Raw genomic sequence first — 17,184 nt, forward strand, 5'->3', positions numbered from 1 at the left:
ATAAGATCATTAACAACTTAAAAAACACCCCTTTAAGGTTTATTTACAACAGATAAAAAATGTGTGATTAATCGCGATGAAATATTTTAATCAATTGACAGCCCTAATTTTTACTCTTACCTGTAGTGCTGTTTATCAGTCTAGATAGTTTTGGTGTGAGGTGCAGAGTGTTGGAGATATCAGCCGTAGAGTTGTCCGCCGTCTCTCCAATATAATGGAACTAGATGGCACTCGGTTTGTGGTGCTCAAAGCGACAAAATGCATTGAAAAAACTCAACAGCAATGTGTCTGACCAGAAATCACAACTCAGTAATTCAAGATAATCCACAGACCTTGTTGTGAGCAGTTTCATGTAGGAACTATTTCTTTTCTACCAAACTACACCCGCCAACTGTATCACCATACAGAAGGAAGAGTGCATCTACTCATGGACAAGAGGCTCGTGCCTGTGACAGTGCGAGACGTAAACATTAAGGCAGTGATACAGTTGGCTGGTGTAGTGCGGTAGAAAGAAAATAGTTCCTACATGAAACTGCTCACAACAAGGTCTGTGGATTATCTTGAGTACCAGGTCATGATTTCTGCCAAGAAACATTGATGCTGAGTTTTTCAAATGTATTTTTTTGGCGCTTTGAGCACCACAAGCTGAGTGTCATCTAGTTCCATTATATTTGGGAGAAGGCAGACATCTCTACGACTGATATTTCCGACACTCTGGGGCTCACACCAAAACAATCTACACTGATAAACAGCACTACAGCACTACAACATATTTTGGGGTGAACTATCCCTTTAACACGAAAATGTAGCTCTTTCGCTTACATTATGAATTAGACAAAAACTAATACACACATCCTAAACACACTGATGTCAGATTGCAGCCTCGTTAGCAAATGTGACCTCTTTTTTTGACATATTTTACCTAACAATATGCATGCAGCTTCAGTTTCAGAACTTCACCTGTCTTTGAGGTTTTATCTTTAAGTCAAAGCTCCAGACAAAAAGAGATTCTGGATATGAAGTCCTTTTTTAAATCATGCTTTACATTTTTGTGGTCAAATGGGACATCACTGTGCATACAGCATGTAGTGTGAAACATATAGAAGCACGCTGCGTTCGCTACAAGAAAAAGTTTTCTGGTAATTATGAATTCTGCGTCTCGTAATTATGACTTAGCGTCTTGTAATTATGAGACAGCCATGTTGGAATTACTAGATCTGTATCTCGTAATTGTGAGAGTTTTACTTGTAATTATGAGATCTTAATCTTGGGAATATGAGGTGCTAAGTTATAATTACAAGATGTGAAAGTAGTACTTACAAGATTTTTTTTGAGCATCTATACATACACAACAGAAACTGTACATTCTCTTAATCACACATGTTAGAAATACCTTTTGGAAGTGAAAGCCCATAAATATGTTCCCACTAATGAGAACAGACGTGATTTCTCATTGACTAACACTGTTTGTGTATAATTTGGCCGAGACCATGTGCGAGCAAAGCTTTTACTACCACCGCTACTACGAGCTCTGACTCAAGCCACAGAAATGTAAACTATGACCGTGCTACACTCGTAGAGCTCCCCCCCTTTCTACTCCCCTGTTGTTTGACTACAGCCATCAACCCTCACCCCCCTCTGCTGTCTGGAATGACTGGAATGTTTTGGAGTTGAGAGAAATACCTAAAGCTGCTCTGTGCATGTACAAGTTTACACACCAAGCTCTCTGTGAAGCCATGTAGTGCTTACAGGCTTATTTACACACTGAAGCTAAATGCTAATAAGTCTTTCTCTGTCCTTTCTTTTTGTTTTTGTGCGTCTTTGTCTGCGTTCGTGCCTGCACATCTCTGTTCCTCTCATGTGCATGTTTCTCTGTGGGTGCCTACGTGTGCGTTCAGGTCTCTAAGCCAGGGCAGTGCCAATGCGGCGGTGCTCGATGTCACCCAGACAGGCGGGCACAAGAAGAGGGTGCGACGCAGCTCCTTCCTGAACGCCAAAAAGCTTTACGAGGACGCCCAGATGGCCAGGAAGGTCAAACAGTACCTTTCCAACCTCAGTCTAGAAACAAACGAGGAGAGTCTGCAGACGCTCTCGCTGCAGTGTGAACCCTCCATCAGCACATGTGAGTCTGTGACACAGCACACACACAGATGCTTAAACGATGCAGCCGTTCTTAGAAATCTAATATGAAATATGAGTGTAATGTATAAGATGAACCCATACTGTCTCGTCTCCCCACAGAGCAATCCTTTCAAGAACATAATTAGAGTTCAACATTCTTGATTTTGTTTAACTGCATATTTCTCTGGAGACACATGCATGTTCCCAGGATTCATAGCAGACAGATAGGGTGGGACCACTGAAGTAACGAGACACTCAGTCTTGCTTTAAGACTCACTGGCAGTGAATACAAATGACTGAATCTCCCGGCCTGTTTCCCACTATTAATGCCAACTTCACTCGCTGATACTGCACTGATAGACAGAAGGAGAGAACAAGTGCTCGCAGACAGTTTTAAACATCAGTTCCGAAACCATGCAGCAAATTCCTGCTTCTCATTAGTCCTTTAAAATACGCAGTTCAAATCTCAAATCTAAATCTCATGGTCATAATGTCTCACCCTACTCAGTGCCCAAGAATGCCGGTGGGAAACGACCAGACACCTCCCCGGTCGTGTCCAGAGCTGCCAGCCAACAGAGGGGCCAGTTGGCCAAAGGTAACCAGGCCCTCCAGGTCCCCGCCGTGGCCCTGTACCCATCTCGAAAGAAAGTGCCAGTCAAGGACCTGCCGCCTTTCGGTAAGATTGACATCAAGCTTTATGAATTAGGAATAGAGACATTTGTAAGTTCGAATAAATACATACAACCAGTACTTTAAGATCATACATTTCTTACACATTTCTATGTTTTATTGTATTTAAAAAGTTTTGGCAACATCAGGTGTTTTTCGGACAGGAAGAACATTTTCACATTTCTAAGAACCCCCCTTTTTATTTTGTCTCCGCTGTAAGAACAAGGAACAATCGTAGTTCTTAGAATGCAGTTTTGAAGGACTTTTTTAGCCCCTTTTTCAGAGTAGCTATTAGGGATGCACTGATTTTTTTCAACCAATACGATAACCAATAATTTCACATTTTTCTACCATAGAAAGAAGTGTATAACCTGTAGTTTATGTACACCTGAGGGAAAGAAAGGTTAAGATGTTGTGAGAAAATATGGATGATTTAATATTTCATAGCTCTGACTGAACTTATCAAGCTAACATTACTATTGCACTCTGGAGACGGTCCTTCAGCCTTCAGCGCTGCCTCTAACCTGTGTCAGGTGGTCGGTGATCAACCTCTTCGGCGGAATCCTGTTGTCTTTCTCTGGAACTGTGAAAGACGTCCACACCCCGACGTGTTTTGCCCTCTAGACTGCCTGCTACAGTCCTTCTTCTTGCCCTTGTTAAGTTAATGAAAGCAATCTGGCTTCATATAACCGGCGCAATTTACGGCTATAATTGTAATTATCGGAATAATGCACAATTAGAAAAATGTTCCATCATCAGCCAATAAGTCATCAGTCTGATATATGTCACGCATCCCTAGGAGGCATTCTCCCAACATACGAGAAGCCAACAGTGACATAATTGTTCAGTGATTGGTTCAGATGTGTTGGAAATACACAAAACACAAATACAGCTCGTATCAAAGGAAATGGAGAAACAAAACATGGACAGATGTGCCGACAGTGACGTCCAGGCTTTACTGAGCATATATGTAACAGTAGAAATGCAAAGTGATTTTGACTCATCAAAGCAAAAGGAACAGCGCTGTACCAACCGCCAGCCAGTTTACAGTACGTCACTGGTGGTGCAAATGCAAACAGACAACAAAGGTGACTTGAAGGTATGCGGTCTCGGGGGAGCTCCTCAGTGGGCAGTTTGTCTCAGAGAGCCCCAAAGTGTTTGGTCTGAAAACACCTAATGAAGCTATTTGTAGTGAGAAAAGTGTATAAATCCTGTTTAGTAAAGCAAACTGCATGTATACATTCCCCCGTGTTTTACTGTGAGGGACATGTCATGTCATTTTTAAGCTGAAATCTGAGTCAAAGCTACTGTTACCGTATTAATTTGTCCCCACTAGAAGATAAACATATTATTCTCTCACTGATAATATTGTACAACAGTGTTGTTAAGGACTAAGTGGAAATAAGCCTGAATGAATCTCATGCTCACTCGTCCTTCTTCGTGCCACCATTGCCCTGTTTTCTCTTCCTCATCCTGTTATTTGCAGACAATAGCAGAGCCAGCCTTTTCCCAGCTTCTTTCTGACAGTGCTGCCACCTAGAGGCTGTCTGACAACAAGCATTTACAGAAAGAAAAAAAAAATCCCAGACAATGCAGTTTAGCATCCCAGCCCCCTCGGGGGGAAATGGCAGCGTTCCTCATGCTAATTCTGCTCATCTTCTTGTAAATGTCCACAGGCACCAGTTCCCCTCAGTCTCTGAAGAAGATCCTGTCTCTGTCAGAGGAGGGGAACGAAAGGCACCGGAGGCAGCCAGAGGACACTGTGTCCAACGCCTCCTCCCAGCTCTCCTCCCCTCCCACCTCCCCCCAGAGCTCACCCAAGAAGGGTAAGCCAATAATCCTCCCTCCCTCCCACACCATCTCCAGGCTCCTTCTCTCTGTCACCATGTGCCACAAATGCCACCTGGTGGCTGCCACCATGCATTGCATCATGTCTCAGATATGGATTTCTCCTCCTAAATGAGACCAAGATACTTCAGTGCAGTGTTTCGTTACCTTGAATGGAAGATTAACTTTACATCTCCAGAGTAGTTGGCAATTCCTGTCCTTTTGTTGCTGTCACAGAAAGACAATAACAAACTAAAATGTGAAGCCATACTGAGGCCACCCTAATTCCCCAAGCACTTCAGTCTAGAAAGTGTTTTTATTCATTCTGTCCCATCCGTCCAATCAGTGATTAGACAGCTCTTCTTCTGTATGTGTTCCTCACACACTGCTTTGGCAACCGGTGGAAACAACGCTGGAGAATTTTTCCTAACAACCCGAAATAAGGGCGAAACGCAATGCCGCCAAACAGCACATGTCAAAACATCCACCCCTGTTAATTCTTGTTAATTCTCCCTCGTTAAAGCTTGTGGATGCCAACGGTTCATGCTACTCCTATTTCTAGCCTCTTTCTAGCTTGTACATCCTGGCTCCTGTAGCAGCTCTTCTTCTCTGCTTCCATAGCAGCTCGCCTCCTCTTCTCACTTCTTGCTGTCGCTTTGTCTCGTGGAATGGATGAAGAGAGATTCGTTGCTGAAGCTGAGATATATCCTGAACACACAATCCCATCATTATAATAATATAATAGCTGGAGATTAGCTTCCCAGCTGAGAAATCAAGTTTAACTATTGGGTATCCACATTATTGTAAGCTAATTCATAGGTGGAAGTAGAACAGATCTTTTTGTGAAAAATAGTAGTAATTGTGTGTGGTCTTCTGTTGAAGCGCTACAGCACGACGCTTCCAGTTGTTGTTAGGGGCGGTACTAGCACATCATTTGACACACTGTGGCAGACAGGATGACGTTAAACACAACATACTGACAATAAAACCATCATAGACATAAGAACATGGTAACAAACAGGAAGTACGATAAATAGAAAAGTTAAAAACAATATACTTTTAAGGATGAAAGGTCTGAGCAAAGGAATACTAAACACATATGTATTTCCATTGTCATTTGAACATGTAACTTTGTCTTCATGCAGCTGTGTGAGGCTATTGAAGCTGCTGGACTAGATAGTTTGACAGTGGACCACAGGCTTTACAGAGAGACATCTGTTGTCTTTGTCTGGTTCTTAAATTAACTTCGAAACTGTTTTTGTCGCTGCTGGAACCTGAAGGCTCCCGTGAGTCTGTTCGTCTCCCTTTCGGCCTGAGCGTAATCGTTACATCACTTAGTAATGGCTAATCCTGATCTGTCTGCACTTTATCTGACTCATGTTTGCTCCTCATCTTTACGGTCAAAGCTTCCTAAAAAGTATTTAAACATTCCCTCCTGTCTGCAGACTTTAAAGTACACACAGGATTTAAGAGGTTATTGAGGTGATTTATGCTGATGGTGGCTGGGGAATACAACCACCAGGCTGTTCAACTGTATAGCCGAGCTACGTTAAATACCACGCTGACAGTCGCCTATAACTAGAAAATATGTACTTACATGTGTCAGCACTCATAACCAGTGATTTCTCTATACTTCCCCCGACTTTGTGCAATTCCCAGTCCCTTCACGCTTATTATCTAAACTTTTCCACACTCTTCAGAGCCGTGCTGAAACCCCGAATGTCGTAGCAAACTGCTGCTTCAGTAAGAATCTAATGCACTTATCCCTAAAGAGTTGGTCGGCTTACTTGGAAGTGGCACTCTACAATTATCCCCGCAGTCTGTGTGTGATGCCTCACTTAAAAAGACTGACTGAGATAAGATATGTGAATTACTCATGATTTATGATGAAAGCTGACCCACCATAAGTTATTTTGATGTTTGGAGGTTTGTGTTGGAACGTAGCTGAGAGCCAGGCGGCACGCAGGGGGCCGTGTTAGGGCTTTATCATCCTTTTCTTCATAGGGATTTAAATTTAATCTGTCAGGTTTGATTTTTGCAACAAAAGCAAATGAAGAGGAGTGAGGTTATCATGCCAAGTTAGGCGTTTGTAACAGTTAATTTCTTCTTCTCTCCTCCAGGTTACAATAGAATGGGAGACGCCTACTCGGACTCCGGTCACAGTGAGATCTCCTCGCGCTCCAGCCTCGTCAGTAACTCCTCTTTCGACATGGCCCAGGAGGAGAGGAGACTGCGTCACTCTGGAGGAGTCGGGGAATCTCACATCGGAGGACAGCGGCTGGAACGAAGAGCCACAACCGACCCCGACCAGTACAGCCTCGGGTAGGAACACTCAGAACGCCAGTAGGTTGTTCTCTTTTTATTTACCTGACCTTCAAGCTTGAGTAAGCTTTCTTCGTTTTTATCATTTCATAGGTCGTATTCGTCGATGCAGGACTGCCGGGGCATTTACACCGGCTGCCCTACAGTGCTCTCCTCACCCAGTTCAGAGGAGCTGACTCAGGATCAGGGCGATCGCGTTTCCCTTGATGCTGCAGACAGTGGCCGCGGCTCCTGGACTTCCTGCTCCTCTGGATCCCACGACAACATCCAGACCATGCAGCAGGGACGCAGCTGGGAGACTCTGGCATTCGGTGGAGGCGGAGGCGGAGGAGTCATCGGAGGGCTCCCTCCTGGTGGACCTGAGGCCTTATTAGGGGGGCCCGCTGCACTGTGGGCAGCCCAGGCCAGGGGGAGCTGGGCGTCCGCAAGCTCCTCCTCATCCTCAGCTGCGTACTGGGGAGAGGACTCTGAGGGAGACACTGGCACCATTAAGAGGAGAGGAGGGAAGGACGTCAACGCCGACCCAGAAACAAGTAGCATCACATCCACCGGGTCAGAGGAGGCCAAGCAGCTCAGCCGGCCCTCCCCATCACCCATCACCGCCGGGGGTAAAGGCCTCATTTGTGAGTGACTGAACATCACAGTCCTGTTGCTGATTGTTCAAGTGTTTATAGGAAACTTATTCAGTCATACTTGTTAGGGCAAAACATTTTTATCACATGAGAAAATACGACAGGAAGTCGCATAATCTCTCATGAAACCACGACTTGTCTTTTATACACTTCAGTTTTTGTATAAACGAGCTGAGGAGGGGCTGGTAGACAGATTTTGTCACCTTTGAATCATGCCAGACCTGCTGTTTCACACAGTTTTCAGTCTTTATGCTAAGATAAGCTAACTTGCTTCTGGCCCTAGCTTCATAGTGGACATGAGAGTTGCATTAATCCTCTCATCTACTTTCTAACAGCAAAAGTTCCCACATCAGACGAGTTGTTTTCACTTATTGTTGAAGGTGTTGTGGATTTTTTATGCAGTGGAGTTTTCGAAAATGATACCTCTGGTGCATCATAGTGGCCTCGGAGTTCAAGCTGCTGAACATGTAACCTTTGTTGGATTTAAAGGGTAACTTTGATATTCTCCAGTCAAGTGACTAATGTGAAAAACAGTCACTCCAGTGAGACCACTGCAGTCGGCAGCAGTAAACCCAACTGCATTATAGCGACAATCTGTGTCACTAAAAGTGGTTGTTTTTGCCACTGACAGGCTCAGATTGATTTCTAAGTGTCCCTACAGAGATAGACCTTAGTATTAAAGAGAACATTCCTTTTTGTTTAATCAGAAACAGCCTTGAAGTCGCTATTGCCAAACACACCAAACTCCATTTGAAAAAACAGTACTTTTAGCATGTAAAGAGTCAGTATATTTGCACATCTAACTGGGTCAATTAATGGGTTTATTTTAACCAAACTAGAGTTGGTGATTGTTGGAACAGTGGAAAAATGGACCAATATGGCTTTTGTGAGCTTTATTTTGCCTCTGTTAACTTTGAATGCAGTGTGTCTTACCATGATAGAATTGCCGTTTTTTTAAATGGAGTCTGGTGGGTTTGACAATAGCTTGTTTCCAGTTTAACAAAAAGGATCTTACCCTTAAATAAAAAGGCCGATCTCTGCATGGATCCTTTACATAATGTTGTCTGACACGTAGAATAATAATCTGAACATGTCAGTAGCAAACAGAAGCATTTTTAGTGGACGTACATTGACAATGCTCAGTTGCTCGCTAGATTACGTTGCAGTCTTTTTTGTCTCACTCAGTACTGGACCAATGTCAGAAATGTTGTTCCCATTAGTTACTTAGGCATGAAAACATGGGAACAGAAGGGTCCAGGCTGCAGAATGCTGAAGTTACCCTTTAATCCTTCGTCTCTCAGCCCTTTACTTCCTGTTGTTTCCCACCATCTCTATCAATTAAGGGGGAAAAAATGCAGTCTAAAAACTTTATAGAGAAATAATCACTAATGATTCCCAGTGAATGAATAGTAAGTTTTTACAAGTCTCTTCATCATCTTCATCCACATGTTTTTGGTGTCCCCTCAGCACGGAAAGAAAGCCGTTATCGTGAGCCTCCCCCGACTCCCCCCGGCTACACTGCCCTGACCATCTCCGACCTCGCTGAAGGGCAGCACCCGGCCCCGTCTATTCCCACGTCCACAGCGACCCACTCAGGCCGCCGGCCACCCGACTACACCACGGCTCTGCAGCGCTCACGCATGGTCACCCAGTCGCCCGACTCCCAGGGGGCCAAACAGCGGGCGGGCGGCCTCCACCGCACGCGCTCACCGGCCGAGGAGCAAGAGGCGGAAGAGGAAGAGGAGGGTGAGTCCTTGTCTTCCAAACTAATCGCTCTGAGGAAGCCAAAGCCAGTGGCACAGCATACACCTGAGACTCCCAGACCATGAGAGTGTGTGTACGGGGGTTAACAGGCAGGGCCCCTCTCCCCAAGGCAGGTAAAAACTACTTTATCAGGTTGCCCCCCCCCCCTCCACTCCAATGAACCTGCATGTGAACAGGAACACACACTTGGACTGAGACTGACCATTCTTTCACACAACTTCCCACAGCACCAGTAGGACCGGTCCCACTCCAAATTACAATCCTCCGTCAGTGCTCCTGATGAGAAACTGAAATTCAGACATTTAGTATTTATGATCTGGGACTTGTTCATTTGGAGTAGGACCCTCACCTTTAACCCCACAATATGTCATCATGCATGAGTCATACTGGTTGGACCAGAAACTCACCACCTCTCTGCCACCACACATTCTGCTCTCCTCTCTCACCGTCTCACACACTGCGCCGATCAGCATCCATCAGCAGGCGCAGTGCCGTTAGGATCCTCTCACCCATGCAGTCAATGCCTGAAAACATGCACCTCCATCCTCCTGCACCAGCACGCACCTGACTCGCCTACACTGACTCCACATGATGTCTGTGTTATTGTAGCAGCACTTTGTCTACACACAGTTGTCCAGTGATTTTAAAGATTGTTTCACACTAATCAGGTCTGAAGTTTGAAAATGAGTTTTTAGATCAGAGTTATTTAAAAAGGCTGTTTTTCATCAGTTGTAGCACAAATAGCACAAACAATTATACAGTTAAAATATTGAAAGCATGCAGAGACAAAAAGAGGAAGTACAAACAATTTTTCAAACCGCAAGTTTTTTATTTTCCCACATTCAAGGCAGCCACTGTTTTCTGTTCATTTCAGTACAAAATGAAAATCAAAACAAAATCGTTTGTAAAAACTCAAGACAAACACTGAATGGATTTAGTAAACATGTTAAAGGTATAATGTGCAGGATTTTAAAACACAATGTACAGACTCATACAGAAGTAATCTCTCTCATCATCACTTACGACCCACTAGAAGTGTGTGGTGGTGTATTTACCTGCAGAGACTCTGCTCACTGCCTGTATTTTCTTATCTTCTTCTTCTGCATTGTGTGTGTAGTTTTCACTATTTGTAAGTAAAGCGGGATTTATGCTTATGCTCCAGCTCTATGCAGAGCCTACGCCATTGTTAACATTTATATCTGTGCGGTGGTGTGTCTGTGTCACTCTGCAGTTACACCTCCAAAACACTAGTTGGCAGTGAGGTTTCTATTAAGTGCTGTAAAGTTTAGTTGATTCAAAACACACATTAAACACACATTAAACACATAAATCCTGGCTTAATATAAACAGTTTCAAACACAAGTACATAAATCAGCTTCACTGTAACTCACAGCATTCACAGACAAACACTTGTCTTTATCTGGACACATTTTCCCCACAAATACAACATGCTAATGTTTTTAGCACAAGCCTACGGCATTTTACATTGTATAAGTTTCAATGTATCCACAACGTAATAACATACAAATGTAACGTATCAGTGGTTTGAAGAAATGTACAATGCCAACATTTATCCTGGTGATAGGGTTGCATAAGGAAGCAAGTTTTCATCCTAACTATCACTGCTGCAGCTGCTCATCTTAGTTTTCAGCTTTCACTGAAGTCAACACTTTTCACTACTATTATATCTTTTGAAAATATAGTTTCTACATCACATGTCTGCATTCAATATAACCTTTCACTGTCTCTTCTGTCCACAGAGGATGAACAGGTGTCAGCGGTCTGAGGGACAACAGTGGACGTCCTTTCGCAGTAACTTGAAGTCCCCCTGGTTTGGGGTGGGCAGGATTAAAGAGACTGACAGACAGACAGACAGACCAATGGACTCATCATCAGTTACGTACGTGCCTGCCTCCTCCACTTGGCTCTCCCTCCTGATTGGTGGATTCCTCTGCTCGTCTCCCTCCCCTGCCTTAAAGCATCATAGGGGGTTGAATGACCCTGCATGCAAAAAAAAATACTGTGAAGAAGAGATGGAGAGAAGGTCAAAGACGATGACACAACGCCTGGCACTTTGGAAAAAAAAAAAAAGACTACAGAAACCTAACTGGTGCCGGGGGGGGTCGACCTGGCCACACACACACACACACACACACACACACACACACACACACACACACACAAAACCACATAGATGTTGCTGTTAGAAATCGGCCCCCACCCAGTGACAAACCCCCCAAACCCACCTGTTAACACAACAGCATCAAGACGTGTTGAGCTTCAGCTGCACTTTCTCATTTTCTACTTTCTGAAAAACAGAACAAATGAAAACAAAACGGACCATCGTTTGAAGACGGAGAGAAACAACGGTTGACTTGACTCTTGAATTTTCAACTTCCCACTAGATTTCATTTCTTTCTTTCTTTTTAATGGTCATTCTCTCTGACTGATTGCACTCTGGGGGCCGAAAAAAAAAGAAACCAAGTCAGCCCACATTTCTCTGCCTGGACTGAAACAACCCATCTGTTGTTGAGTGTTTGAACTCTGAATCCAGTATTATCTCATGTTTCACATGTGAAAGTTTATCAAGTGTTGGTTCAAATCAAAGCTAGGAGGAGAGCCCAGTCGGGAGAACCAACATGCACAGTGTACTGACATACCTACATGCACACACACACACACACACACACACACACAAAGTACATTTTGTGTACCAGTACATACACAGATTCATTTCTAAAAAGAAAAAAATAGCACTTTCAGCACAATCCTAGATGTTACCAGACATTTGGCCTGGATACCAGGGTATGAGTGAACCATATCTTACTGTCATCCCACCTTGGAGCTTGTCTGGTTTTATCAAAAAGTCTTTTCTTCATCCTGTCGCTTGCTGTTACATCGAGAGTGTGTTTTGTTCCTGGCCTGTAGGTGATATCAAAAAGCACAGAGGTGATTGAACGCCCACTGAAAACTGAGCGAGCATGGACTCCAGCCTGTTGGTCTCTGCAGAGGTACACGAGGTAACTGAAGCTGAGCTGCAGCTGCAGTGGAGAGGATTTAAAGGTCCAGTGTGCAGGATTTAGGGGGATACAGTGGCAGAAATTAAATATAATAAGTGTGTTTTCTCTAGTGTATAATCACCTGAAAATAAGACCTGTTGGGGTTTTGTTACCTAAGAATGAGTCGTTTATATCTACATAGGGAGCAGGTCCTCGTCAACGGAGATCGCCATGTTGCACCGCCATGTTTCTACAGTAGCCCAAAACAAATAAAACCAAACACTGGCTCTAGATAGGGTCATTTTCACATTGGCCACCTTAGTTAGCAGCCCCTCCGCCATGAAAGTGTTGGGAAAAAAGGAATTGTTTTAACGTGAAACTGCTGTATTTAGTGTTTTCACTGGTTTAAATCACTGGGTCTGTTTGTTCTGGAGAGGAAGAGACCTCTGCAGATAATTCAGCTCCTGGTAAAAACCTCCTGAACTTAGTGGTCTTAAGTCATCAGAGACAAAAGGTGAGCACACATTAGCAAGTGCTGAGCTAGCGGCCCATCTCTGACATGCATAACAGCATCCGAGAAACACTGATTTGTAACGTAAAACTGCTTTATCCAGTGTTTTTACTGGTTTTAATCAACTGGGGTCTCATTTATAAAACAGTGCGTGGGATCCATACTGAAAATGTACAAACAGACAAGAGCCAAAATGGTGTGCGCCAAATAATATTCAACAGTTCCTACCATCAGGCTTCCACCTCACCATTTGGTCACCAATTTCCCGTCTCCAAAATGTTCGTAAGCATGGGTCAAAGTTTCTCCCATCAAGTCTGTTTTTATAGATCACAGCTTTTCCATGGGAAGTAGCGTACGCCTCTTTCAGGCCTTGTTTTGTGCGTACGCAGTGTTTATAAATCAGACCCCAGGTCTGTTTTGGAGAGGAGGAGACCTCTGCAAATAATTCGACTCCTGGTATAAACCTCCTGAACATATTGATCTTAAATTATCAGAGAAACAAGGTGAGCAAACAGTATCAGGTGCTGAGCTCGTGGCCTATCTCTGACATGCCAAACAGCATCAGAGAAACACTGATTTGTAATGTAGAACTACTTTATTCAATGTTTTTACTGGTTTTAATCACCAGGTCTGTTTGTTTTAGAGAGAAAGAGACCTCTGTGGATATTTCGGCTCCTGGTAAAAACCTCCTGAACAATGAACACTAAAGGAAATCTAACCGAGAGAAGTTTCAGCTGGTTGCAATCTGCAATCCTCACCACTAGATGCCACTAAATCCCCCTAAATCTTACACACTGCTCCTTCAATCCTGGAGGTTTTGCCCATTTTTATAGCTGATGTTAGGTAAAGTACAAACTGTGAGCGGTCAGCGAGCACTCACTGACACTGGCGTCAGAGACGTTGCCTCTCTTTCCTTTGTTTTATATGAAAAGAATCACAGACCAACCAAGGTGGTAAATATCAGCATATTTCAGAAGCTGCCATGTGTAAATTAACTATCTACCTTTACAAGTGATCTTGTACAGAGTCTTATAAAACACTTTCAAGATAAAAGTATCCACAAATTCTAAATTGGCTTTTTTTTTTTTTTCTCTCAACCTGAACATCACACCACATTTTGTGAATGTCCAAAGCGCCTTACGATTCCATGATCGCATACATTTCTTTGTGTGGTTGTTCCCGTCACAAATCACCTTGTTTCAAGAGCAGTCTTGATTCAAGCAATAGCAGAGTGAAATGCCTTATTCAAGATACTTCCCCCAAGACTTTTTATTTCAACATTAAGACTCAGTACAAGACGAAGCCAAGCATTTTCTATGTGTTCTGTTCTCACGTGGCTTCAGACGGCATCATCACACTTGTGTTGTTAGATCTTTTTCGTCTACACTCAGAGCGCCCCGCACTCCTCCCTCTGCTGCATCGACTCATCCTCTGAAACTCACCTGTTACAGACATCAGCTCAGTGGATGCTGTTTGTAAATCGCTAACGCCTGCATCCAGTTTTTCCACCATATCTCGCCATCGATGGAAGTGACTGAAGATTTTATTTTTCTCCGACTCCGGTGGGGAAGTTGACGCATGAAGAAAATCTTTTTCAAGGCTGCCAATCAGAACAATTAGAAATCCAATTGTGAAAAGTGACTTTTTGTTTTCTTCTATCACTGAGTCGCACTGATCACATTGATCAGTCTTGGAAACTACAGACTGAGAAAAAGATGAATGAGTGCAGTGTTTTCCACTGTGGTCTGTGACTATACACTAATGATTTCCTGGGTTTCTTTTTGTTATTGTATTTTTTTTTGTAATGGCTGCAGATAGATTGTTAATAATTTGTTTGTAATACAGTGGTGACATGCATCATTCACTTTCATTCAACTCTGAAGATAATGTGCATATTAGCGGGCCGAGACCTATTTCGAAAACAAAAAGTTGCACAAAAATGTACAAGCGTAAAGATAAGTGTAGTAGGTAGAACTGCTACTCCTGTTTGATGTGTGATGTCAGTGAGAAATGTACATTTAGCTGGTGACGACCTTCTTTTCTTCATTCTTTCTTGTACTACTTTGACCTGTATGTCTTTTAAAAAGACAATTGGTGGAGTACGTATCAGTTGTTTTTGTATTTTTAATACAATAATTGTAAATATTGGTTATATTTTTGTTCAAATGTACTATGTTTATGCCTCAACATCCAGTTTATATGAAGCTGGGAATCAATAAATACTGCATAAAGAATCAACACATAGGTTTAAATGCACTTATTCATTTTTTCTGCATTTCGATGTCTTTCTTTTCCGTTTTAGTTTTTTTCCCTTCAGAGGATTTTCGCCCGGATACCGTCTAGTGTTTGCACAAGTCATGGAAGCAACTTGAAAAGTGTAACTCTCATACTTTTCTATCTGACCGCGGTGTGTCAGAATTAATAAAAAAGAGATATTGAAGTCTCCCCTCGCTTTTATTTACTTGTTTTGTATTGTCTTATTATTACAGAGCTGTGAGAGGAGCACAAGTCCCAAACTCATTTTTACTTCTCTAATTTATTTCATTTCTCATTTGTTTCTTACATTAGCTGTTTCATTTAATAATAAAAATTCAATATCTCCAGCTCACTGTGCACCACGAACCTGTAATAAGAAAATGATTAGATTAGGATTGTGTTTTGGGGATACAGGCTGTTACAGTTATTTCAACTGCAAGTAAACATGATGGATTACTGAACAGTTCTGCTGGGCACCAGCCCAGGGGTCCAAAGTACGCAGGGGGGGTCCTTGTCCTTCACCTGCAATATGTCAAATAAACACATACCAACCAGGAAGAGACTTAAAATGACCACAAAGAGATGCAAAGAACCTGCAAAAAAAGAAACAAAATGACCTCAATGAGATTAAAAAATAGATGTATTTCAAAAAGACCCAAACAACTTCTAAAAGACACACGACATCTATTGCACGTCTGTCCATCCTGGAAGATGGATCCCTCCTCAGTTGCTCTTACTGAGGTTTCTACCATTTTTTTTCCCCATTAAAGGTTTTTTGGGGAGTTTTTCCTTATCAGCTGTGAGGGTCCATGGACAGAGGGATGTCGTGGGCTTTATAAATAAAACTGAATTGAATTGAAAATAACCAACAGACACAAGAGTACCTCAAAAAGACACATAATTACTTCAATGAGACACAAAATGACTTCAGTAAAACACAAAGTAGGCCTACATCTAAGACACAAACGTACCTCAATAAGACAGAAAAGTACCTCAAAAAGACACATTATCACTTCAATAAGACGCTAAATGACCCTGAAGACACAAAAGTACCCCAATAAGACTCAAAATGACTTCAAATATACACAAACAACCACAAAAAAGACACAAAATCACCTCAATAAGACACATACAACTGCAAAAAGACACAAAACAGCCACAAGGAGACACAACATCCCCAAACGTGACATAATACCTTCAAAGAGATGTAAAACCTCCAACGAAGTCTGTGTGTTTGCTCCTTTGTAGGGAGGTGGTGAGGCCCTTCACATATCTGTGCCCAGGTGTCTCATAATCTGCCCATCCAAGTAAAGCTTTCAATTTGTGCCTCATTCTTTTGTACTGTAATTGCTGAGATTTACTCATATTTTTAACAATGTAAAGGAAGATTAATATACTATGAATAAAATGTGACGGAGAAAAATGTCCATTTATACCATTAGATTAGATTTGTGTCATTAGATAGGGAAAAAATCAAAATGACAAAGAGTCACCCCTGGCAACCAAAGTGAGCGGGACTAAATGATGAAGTAGCTAATGAATAGTATGGAGCAGTACGGTGAAACTTCTGCCTTCACACCACTAGAGTGCGCTGTTTTACTGTGGATAATGACCAACACTAGAACAAGTTCAATGTCATAGAGACAGTGTACTTCATACAGTGTGCTCAGTGTTGAGAATATGTTCATTATACTGTAAACAGCATGTATTAATTTGTCTGTAATCAGTCTAAACATGCTCAAAAATAATCACGACTTGTCTTCACTTCATTAAAAACAGTGAGTAAGCTCATTGTACACCCGACATCTTAATCAGAACTGATAACATCATCATTAGCTGGTGCCAAAATGCCTACATTACGGTTTATTCCTGAGTGTGTCTGCAGATGGGGAAATGTTGGCGCTCGCACAGTTTGACATTCTGACTGTGGCTTTGTTATGGTAGTAGACACCATATCACAGCTCCCACTCCTCATGAATAATGCAGGCTAGATGGTCCTGGTTGCCTCTATCACAGAGCCGAGGGCCCCAATTTGTCACACTCTCCAAAAATGATACACACTCCGACCATGAGAAATGGGGAG

The 17,184-nt window shown here is 42.6% G+C and overlaps 1 protein-coding gene across 11 annotated transcripts in view; it reads left to right on the plus strand.

Moving 5' to 3' along the window:
• Positions 1 to 15,302, plus strand: part of rapgef2b (Rap guanine nucleotide exchange factor 2b) — a 152,806-nt gene extending 137,504 nt beyond the window's left edge. For 8 of the 11 annotated variants that reach the window (XM_050042457.1, XM_050042462.1, XM_050042460.1 and 5 more), the window contains 7 exons: positions 1,899 to 2,122; positions 2,630 to 2,797; positions 4,467 to 4,616; positions 6,738 to 6,939; positions 7,033 to 7,562; positions 9,039 to 9,448; positions 11,096 to 15,302. In XM_050042457.1, coding sequence (XP_049898414.1) covers positions 1,899 to 2,122; positions 2,630 to 2,797; positions 4,467 to 4,616; positions 6,738 to 6,939; positions 7,033 to 7,562; positions 9,039 to 9,400 — 1,636 coding nt within the window. In that variant the 3' untranslated portion in view covers positions 9,401 to 9,448; positions 11,096 to 15,302. The remainder of the gene's footprint in view (positions 1 to 1,898; positions 2,123 to 2,629; positions 2,798 to 4,466; positions 4,617 to 6,737; positions 6,940 to 7,032; positions 7,563 to 9,038; positions 9,449 to 11,095) is intronic. The other 3 variants (XM_050042459.1, XM_050042464.1, XM_050042466.1) reach the window with 3 other exon arrangements.
• Positions 15,303 to 17,184: the final 1,882 nt, after the last annotated feature.

This window comes from Epinephelus moara, chromosome 4, assembly GCF_006386435.1.
Source record: "Epinephelus moara isolate mb chromosome 4, YSFRI_EMoa_1.0, whole genome shotgun sequence".
Classification (NCBI taxonomy): domain Eukaryota; kingdom Metazoa; phylum Chordata; class Actinopteri; order Perciformes; family Serranidae; genus Epinephelus; species Epinephelus moara.